Source organism: Propithecus coquereli, unplaced genomic scaffold (assembly GCF_000956105.1).
Source record: "Propithecus coquereli isolate 6110/MARCELLA unplaced genomic scaffold, Pcoq_1.0 Scaffold14, whole genome shotgun sequence".
Taxonomy (NCBI): Eukaryota; Metazoa; Chordata; class Mammalia; order Primates; family Indriidae; genus Propithecus; species Propithecus coquereli.
The window spans coordinates 15,039,617-15,049,174 of NW_012138302.1; the positions used below are offsets into that span (position 1 = coordinate 15,039,617).

A 9,558-nucleotide genomic window follows, 5' to 3' on the forward strand; every position below is an offset into this window, starting at 1 on the left:
AAAAAAAAAAAAAAATGAAGAAAGGAAGATCTTTTAGGTTTGCTACTAGGATACTTAGCATTGTACAGGATATATGAGGCTTCGATCCAGTTTTCTGGCATTAATTCCCATTGTTTTTCTACTTCCCACCTTCTCCCAAAATTCCAACTATTCCGTTTTACAGTGTCCCTGAAATGATTACATTTTCTCACCTTCCCTAACCAAAAATGACCTTTATCCTCTACCTCCTTTGTCTCTTCTTTCTACTTTTCTATACCTTCAGATTTCCAGTATTAATAATTTATTCCTCCCTGTGAAGACTTTCATACTTACTCTGTTCTGAGCCCTATATAGGCAAAGTATAATAAAAGGATAAGGCACAGTCCCTGCTTTGAGGGAGTTCATAATCTAGCACCAAAGGCTCCCAATGGACTTTGTGCCTCTCTCCTAGCACTTACCACAGTCAATCTTAGAGAGCTATTTGTACATCTTACACCACCTCCCCAAAGTTATAAGCATCATCACCTTGATGTATTTCATACATCTGTTTGTCTCCCATTGCACTGGGCATGGCAACTGCAAATGCTTACAATATGTCTTCAATACTTTTTGAAAATCTTCACTGTTATCTTTGGGAAACAAATAAATTTCTCAATTATTGAATATCCTGACTGAGAGGCAGTACAGAGGTATTAACAAAAAAATTTCTAAAAAATTGATTGCCTTGGTAAAGAAAAAGTATAATAAAGTGGTTACTACCAGAGTGTCTAGAGCTAGACTGCCTGAGCTTGAATTTCGATTCTGCCTCTTACTACCTAGGTAACTGGGTAAACGGCACTTCCGAGCCTCAGATTCTTTATCTATGAAATGTGGGTAACAGTGTGTGGTACATACATAACAGTTTTTCCTAACCCTTAGCAACGTGACTTCGCTGCTCCTCCCAAAAAGGGATGGCCATTGCCTTTAATCTGGGCTTAACCACATAATCTGCACCATCCAAACAGATATGAAGTACAAAGGTGACATAAGCAAAGGCAAAGCACTGGACAGTGGGACCCGCTCTCTGTTGTTGCCCTGTGACTACCACGTGAGGAAGCACATGCAGACACAAGGCCCAGCCAACAACCAGTACCAATTGGCAGACACGAGAGTCAGCCCATTCAACTAGCCAGCCCCACTCAAGCCACCAGATGACTGCAGCTACATCAGTGACCCCACATGAGACCAGCAGAAGAACTGCACGGCTGAGCTGAGTTCAAACTGCTAACCCACAGATTCATAATAAAAAGAGCTATTGTTTTAAGCCACTAAGCTACAGTTTGTTTGCAGCAATAGACAACTGATATACAGTAGTATTTACTTTACAGGGATGTGAAGTTAAATGAGTTTATTCATGTAAATTGCTTACAACAGTGCCTAGCATATAGCAGGTGCTACCAAAATGTTAGTATTTTTAAAAAGTAATTAAAATTAATTCAGAACCATTCACCTTACCAAAAGACCAAGTACTTTGCTTTGTATTGCTGACTCTGAAAAAGTCTGTCAAAAGAACATATAGGTTACTTTATCATGAAGAAAAGAACTTTACATATAAACTCAATCCTGTCTTCCCACCTCCAAGACTCGCGTGAAGACTACCAATCCTTGATTTTCAACAAAGTGCTTGCAGGCAGCTGGAGACTCATCTGTAAGATTCCAAAGTGCTTTCAAAGTAAACAAGAGGGTGACATCGTCTAAATTCTCAGTAGTCTTTTGTTTTACTATTGCTACAAGTTCCTAAAAACAAGAGAGACAGGGAGTTAGACGCCCTAATGACTAATTCAATTCCAGTATAAGGAAAGTAATGTTAAAAACAGCTTGAGAATCAAACCTGGGTTCCAAACACAAGTTCTACCACTTAATAGCTTTGTGATCTATTTTCTTGCTAAAAATAAATTACATCTACCTCTTAAAGTTTTTGTGTGTGTCTGTGTGTGTTTTGATTCTTTTCTTTCTTTTTTTTTTTTTTGAGACAGAGTCTCGCTCTGTCACCTGGGCTAGAGTGCCATGGCGTCAGCCTAGCTCACAGCAACCTCAAACTCCTGGGCTCAAGCAATCCTCCTGTCTCAGCCTCCTGAGTAGCTGGGACTACAGGTGCATGCCACCATGCCCAGCTAATTTTTTTATTTTTAGTAGAAGTGGGGTCTCACTCTTGGTCAGACTGGTCTCGAACTCCTGAGCTCAAGGGACCCTCCTGCCTCGGCCTCTCAGAGTGCTAGGATTACAGGCGTGAGCCACCACGCCCAGCCCCTTAAAGTTTTTATGAGGATTAAATGATAAAAATAAAAAACTAAAGGTTAATGAGCACTTAGTCCAATTTTTGGCACTTGGTAATAAAGTTCACAATCCAGTACATATTGGCTATTCCGATATTTATTTATTCAGAATGCTAAGTCAATACCTTTTCTGTAAGTCAGGTACTCATTCAGATAGGAGAGGCAGAAAAAAAGAAAAAGTTAGTTTTTCTCAACTAAATAAAAGAATTGTTAAGTGCTGGTAAAAGCTCTGACAGAAACACATAAAAGCCTAAGAATTTACTTTAAAAAGGGTGGGAGAAGGAAGCCTCTATACAAAGGTAATATGTAAATTGAGACCAGAAGAAAAAGAGGATAAGCCAGCCAGGTAAGAAAGGGGCACACGCAGGAATAGTGGTGGGTGGGAGGAAGCACATGCCTGGCAAAATTTCGGGGCAAGAAAAAGTCTGCTGTTCTAGGCCACTGAGCAGATCAATAGGGACAGAACATAAGGCCAGTGTTATAACCACATAATCTTACATCTTGAGGAAACCTTTGTCTCGCTTTAATGAATTCCAATGTACCATTTTAGATCAGAAAATTTCCAGACACGAGCTAAGCTACTATTTGATTCCTTTCAAGCGTAGCAGACTATCATGTGAAAGGAAAAAGACAATTTATTTTCACTTTAACCAACTAATGAAAAGATACATAAAATATAACAGCCACGCCTGTAATTCTAGCACTTTGGGAGGCACTGGTGGGAAGATCACTTGAGGTCAGGAGTTCGAGACCAGCCTGAATAAGAGCAAGACCCTGTCTCTACAAAAAATGGAAAAATTAGCTGGGCATAGTGGCATACACCTGTAATCCTAGCTACTTGGAAGGCTGAGGCAGGAGGATGGCTTGAGCCCAAGGAGTTCAAGGTTACAGTGAGCTATCATCGTATTACTGTATTTCAGCTTGGGTGACAGAGACCCTGTTTCTTAAAAAAAAGAGACAGAGTCAAGAGGAGAAGAAAGGCAGAGTAATACACTCACCTAGGCAGCCACTAAGATGAATAAATAAATGAGCAAGGCAAAGGAGGAAGCAAGGCTAACTCCGAAAGTAGTAACTGTGGACAGGCCCATGGTAAGATGCTTTACACACTTTATCTGAATGATACTCAAAATATTATAACTGTAAGCTATTACTACTAGGACAGATACCTGTTTTAATTTCTTTGAAGAACTTTTCCTTTGCATTCACAACTTGGCTAACTGGTGCAAGAGGCCTAGCTTTCAGCCTATCTGGGCTATCAAAATGCCTTCTTCACTAAACTTAATCATCTCTAGCTTTTAATTTAAAGCGAGAGACTAGTCCTTTCACTTGAACACTTAAAGACCATTGTAGGGATATTAACTGGCCTAATTTCAATATTGTTGTTTCTCAGGGAATAGGGAAGCCCCAGGAGAGGAAGAGAGATGTGGGAATGGCTGGTAGGTAGAACAGTCAGAACATATACATATTAATTAAGTTTGCTATCTTCTATAGGCACAGTTTGTGGCAACCAAAAACAATTCTAATAACAACATCAAAGATCACTGATCACAGATCACCATAACAGATATAATAATGAAAAAGTTTGAAATACTACCAGAATTACCAAAATGTGGCAGAAACATAAAGTGAGCACATGCTATTAGAAAAATGGCAGCAATAGACTTGCTCGACAAAGGGTTGCCACAAATCTTCAATTTGTAAAAACTGCAATTACGAAGTGCAATAAAGCGAAGCGCACTAAAACTACGTATGCACTCAGTTTTATGTATGTAGATTCTTCCTAAAATTTCAGCCCTTTCCTTTTCTCTATATGTTATATAGTCTGCATTCTAAGTTCTCCCATCCAATATCAGAACTGATGACTCAAATTATTTCTCTAGCCCTGACTACTCCTCTCAGCTGCACCCCATATATCAAAACTGTCATCTTGACATTTTCAAGCATCTCCGTAACTAACACATCCAAAATCACTCTAGATTTTTATCCCTGTTGTAAACAGATACACAGATTAACAAAATAAACCTAATGGCTGGATATTAAATACTCATAAAATTCCGCTTATAACAGCAGTGCAAAAGGTAAAAGCCTTGGAATAAATGTAAGAAGTATACAATATCAACATGAAGAAAACGTCCACATACTTCTGGGGGACATGAAAGACTTGAATAAATGGAATAACACATACCCTGTTCTCTGGGAAAAAATCAGTATCAAAATCATTATCACAGGATATCAATTTTTGTACATCAATCTATAAATTTAACACAATCCCAAAGAAAATGAGATTTTTTTCCTTAGAAATAGACAAGCCAATCTGGTATCTACATAGAAAAAACAAACAGATAACAAAAACTGAAAGAAACTTGAGGACAGACCTTAAATATTAAAGCATTTATAAAATTAGTAAATAGACAGACATACAAATTAATGGAACAGAATAAAGACCAGAAATAGATGCAAAATATAGGAGAATTTAATATCATAAAGGTAGCACTGCAAAACAGAGAAAACAAATTATTATAAGGGTGCAAAGGCCAAGTGGAAATACAAGAGGATACGATAAAAACCTACAGCCAAGTGTGGTGGCTCACGCCTATAACCCTAGCACTCTGGAAGGCTGAGGCGGGAGGATGGCTTAAGGTCAGGAGCTCGAGATTAGCCTGACCAAGGGCGAGACCCCATCTTTACAAAAAAATAGAAAATTTAGCCCGGTGTGGTGGTGTGCCCTGTGGTCCCAGCTACTTGAGAGGCTGAGGCAGGAGGATCTCTTGAGCCCAGGAGTTGGAGGTTGCAGTGAGTTATGATGATGCCATTGTACTCTAGCCTGGGTGACAGAGCAAGACTCTGTCAAAAAAAAAAAAAAAAATATACCTGTATATCTCAAAAATATTCCAAATAAATAAAATATTTGCATGTCAAATATAAAAAAAAATAGATTAAAAACATACATGAGGAATTTTTAAAACTAGTTCATGAAGGAAGAAAATGTTTACAAGTGTGCCATCAATCCCCAAGGCATAAAAGAATAGATTCAACCACATAAAAATAAAAAATTGGCTGGGTGCAGTGGCTCATACCTGTAATCCTAGCATTGTGGGAGGCCGAGGCAGGAGGATCGCTTGAGCTCAGGAGTTCAAGACCAGCCTGAGCAAGAGTGAGACCCTGTCTCTTATTGAAAGAAAAAAAAAACCTAGAAAAATAAAAAATTATTGCATGGCAACAGATGCCATAAATGAAGTAAAAACAGACAAAACACAAACTGGGAGAAAATATATGCATCTACTATCTTGGTCAAAGGCTTGTTTCCTTAATGTATTAAAGAAAATCCTATAAAGTAGAAAAAAGCCAAACACCCAAAACAAAATATACAAAAGGCCATTAATTGGCCGGGCTCGGTGGCTCATGCCTGTAATCCTAGCACTCTGGGAGGCCGAGGCAGGTGGATCGTTTGAGCTCAGGAGTTCGAGACCAGCCTGAGCAAGAGTGAGACCCCGTCTCTACTAAAAATAGAAAGAAATTAATTGGACAACTAAAAATCCATATAGAAAAAATTAGCCGGGCATGGTGGCGCATGCCTGTAGTCCCAGCTACTCGGGAGGCTGAGGCAGAAGGATTGCTTGAGCCCAGGAGTTTGAGGTTGCTGTGAGCTAGGCTGACACCATGGCACTCACTCTAGCCCAGGCAACAAAGCGAGACTCTGTCTCCAAAAAAAAAAAAAAAAAAAAAAAAAAAGATGGCCCAAATGTCAACTAAAGTAAGCACAAAATAAAACTATGTAAATTTTTAATGAGCAATTAGCATGATTATAATGTAAATACTGATTACTGATTTATTAAAAATTGTGATATAAGTTTGCTGGGGACTGGAAGAGGATGTAATCTATAGAAATATATGTAGGAGAACTATGTTCTTATTTACCATAGCAGCAAAACCAATTGGTAATACCTAAAACTGCTAAATCAAGAAACTGCAGTATAAGTATCTTATTATATTTAGAAACGTGGAGGTAAATTCCAAAAGAAGTAGCTGTAAGAGTAGAAAGTTTCTTATAGAGAGCATGTTTTACAGATTTCTCACTTAGTCCTTTTAGAATGATTTTTTAAAACTATGGTCATAAATTTACTTAACCAAAAAAAAAAAAAAACAGTTACAAAAGTGAGAATGAGGCAGAGCCCAGTTCACAACAGATACTTTGTAGGCTGTTTTTTCCAAGGCAAAAAAAAAAGCAACAATCGTCCTACCTTAACTGCCATCAAGAGCTCTTCTTTAAGTTGTACAGTTTGCTCAGGTGAGAGCTAGAAGCAAACAGAAAGCCTAATGTGAAATATTTGAATTCTATAAAAACTAGGAAGACAGATATCTTGCCTTTAAGCAATCACATACCTGCAGGGCTAAAATAGAGGTGATGCTCACTGCCATTGTTTGCATCTTGGGGTTTTCATGCTTACAGAGCCATCTCATAACAAACTTGGCTGCATCAAACCTGAAAAGCAGTATTTATTTTTCTCACAATTAAATAAAATTTGTAAAACTATAGATTTGGGTGGGGGAGAGAAATTACTTAGCTTTCCCCATCTAATCCTATAACAAAGATAGTCCTGGACTTCTAAAGCCTCAGCTGTGAAAACCAAGAGTATTTCACAAAGACAGGAGATGATCAGGAGGGGAACAGGAGAGTGGACAAATAAGAATGTGAGCCAAATGCACAAGATTTGGAGAAAGAAATCCAAGCAAAAAACTTTATAATTCACTTTCTACTACCATGGGTCTGAAAAAGAAAGGGAGTTCCCACAGAGGTAGTGATTTGTAAACTGAATTGTAGACCTAAAATGCTGCAGTAAACAAATAACTTGGTTATAAAGTGCTTAGCCAATAACCTTGTAACCACAAATCAGAGGCTTTGCTCATGTCAGCTTGTGCCTCATTTTTCTGTTTTTTGCATCAAATATTATAAATATTTTTTGTTTTTGGATTTTTTTTGAGACAGGGTCTCACTCTTGCCTGGGCTAGAGTGCAGTAGCATCATTGTAGGTCACTGCCACCTCAAACTCTTAGGCTCGAGCGATCCTCCTAACTCAGCCTCCTGAGTAGCTGGGACTGTAGGTGTGCAATACCATGCCCGGCTAATTTTTCTATTTTTCCTCTGAGATGGGGCCTTGCTGTTGATCAGGTTAGTCTCAAACTCCTGGCCTCACGCAATCCTCCCAACTTGGCCTCCCAAAGTGCTAGGATTACACGCTCCAAAGTGCTAGGATTACAGGCGAGCCACCACACCCAGCCAACTACTATATATTTGTAAACTCACTCATCTGGAAGATTACAAAGGCCTCAAAAGGAATCCCTCTGGTATGTCTAGGATGATGATGATTTTTAAAAATTATTATTAAATAACAAAGTAATAATTATGTAATGAAAAGAATGACTAATGTTCTTTAGAATAGCCTATACTTCTTAAACTAGGCACAAACACTGACAAATGAAGAAACTTATGAGCAAAGATAATGGAAGGGCTAGACCTTCAGTCCAAGTTTGACTCTCTGGAGACTATGTTTCTTACCCACTGCCCTGTACTGGAATCACTTTAGGAAATAACATTTGCAGGCAGGTACTTCTAATCACCTCTCTGTGGAAGAGGCTCAATAGATCCCTCTCCCAAAACACCTTATCCCAGCCTTAACCAGGCCTACGTGTTCAATAATCAAAAGCTAACAATCCTCAGAGTAACACTGGTCAACACTCCAATCAGATGACCAAGTTTTAGCCATCAGGTAAGCCAAGATGGGTGCATACAAGTATATCCAGGAGCTATGGAGGAAGAAGCAGTCTGATGTAATGTGCTTTCTTCTGAGGGTCCACTGCTGGCAATACCACCAGCTCTCTGCACTCCACAGGGCTCCCTGCCCCACCCAACCAGATAAAGCACACAGACTGGGATACAAGGCCAAGCAAGGTTATGTCATATACAGGATTCGTGTGCACTGTGGTGGCTGCAAACACCCAGTTCCTAAGGGTGCAACCTATGGCAAGCCTGTCCATCATGGTGTTAACCAGCTAAAGTTTGCTTGAAGCCTTCAGTCTATTGCCGAGGAGCGAGCTGGACACCACTGTGGGGCTCTAAGAGTCCTGAATTCTTACTGGGTTGGTGAAGATTCTACGTACAAATTTTTTGAGGTTATCCTCATTGATCCATTCCATAAAGCTATCAGAAGAAATCCTGACACCCAGTGGATCACCAAACCGGTCCACAAGCACAGGGAGATGCGTGGGCTGACATCTGCAGGCCGCAAGAGCCGTGGCCTTGGAAAGGGCCATAAATTTCACTACACTATTGGTGGTTCTCGCCGTGCAGCTTGGAGAAGGCGCCTACTCTCCAGCTCCACTGTTACCGCTAATATAAGTAATGTTTGTAGAATTCATACCTAATAAACAATTTAAGACAGCCAAAAAAAGTTTTATACTTGCCTATCAAATGGAACATCCACAAGAATCCTGGAATTGGTTAAGGAGAGAAGACAATTCTTCTGTAACTTTTAGAGAATAAAGAAAAATAGTTTGAACAAATGTCATATTCCATTCTAAATAAAGGTTCTAAACATTTGAAAGGTCCTACCAATGAACTTTTCTTATTGAGAGCTCACTGAGTACCTGGCCCTCTTCAAGTTATTCATTTAATAATATTATATAACTGATGGTTGCTATTCAGGAATGAAGACGGAGTTGAGCAGGAACTTTCAAAAGAAGGTAAAAATACGAATTTTTTTAAATGAATGAGGAAAACTACCTTCCTAACTGTATTTTTAAAAAATCAACTCCCATTTTAAGTACACATTTGAACTAGACTTGACAAATTCATACACCTGTGCAACCACCACCTCAATCAAGATAAAAGTACTTCTATCATCCCAAAGAGTTCCACTGTGACCCCTTCCAGTCAATCCTGACCTTGAAAACCCCAGCCCCAGAAATTACACTGTGATTATAGGTTAGTTTTTTTTAAGGTTTCACATAAATGGAATCCTATACTATCTGTTCTTTCATGTCTCGCTTACTTTGCTCAGCATGTGTTTTTGAGGTTCACGTGGCATGTATCAGTACTTCATCTTTTTTTGTGCCAAACAGTATTTTTCTTAATGTTTGTGTATGTATGTGCACGTGTGTGTGAGAGAAAAACTTCTAATTTTTTTCTATATATTTTTAGTTGTCCAGCTAATTTCTTTCTATTTTTAGTAGAGACGAGGTCTCGCTCTTGCTCAGGCTGGTCTCA

General features: G+C 39.0%; 1 protein-coding gene and 1 pseudogene across 1 annotated transcript in view; one reads left to right on the forward strand and one right to left on the reverse strand.

Annotated features, from left to right (window-relative positions):
• Positions 1-9,558, reverse strand: part of ZYG11A (zyg-11 family member A, cell cycle regulator) — an 81,799-nt gene that overhangs the window by 28,096 nt on the left and 44,145 nt on the right. The window contains exons 5-9 of the mRNA XM_012639342.1: positions 8,757-8,821; positions 6,678-6,777; positions 6,536-6,589; positions 1,594-1,755; positions 1,474-1,518 (exon numbers count right to left, since the gene is read on the reverse strand). Of these exons, the coding sequence (XP_012494796.1) occupies positions 1,474-1,518; positions 1,594-1,755; positions 6,536-6,589; positions 6,678-6,777; positions 8,757-8,821 (426 nt within the window). The remainder of the gene's footprint in view (positions 1-1,473; positions 1,519-1,593; positions 1,756-6,535; positions 6,590-6,677; positions 6,778-8,756; positions 8,822-9,558) is intronic.
• LOC105806388 lies at positions 8,061-8,686 on the forward strand (annotated as a pseudogene).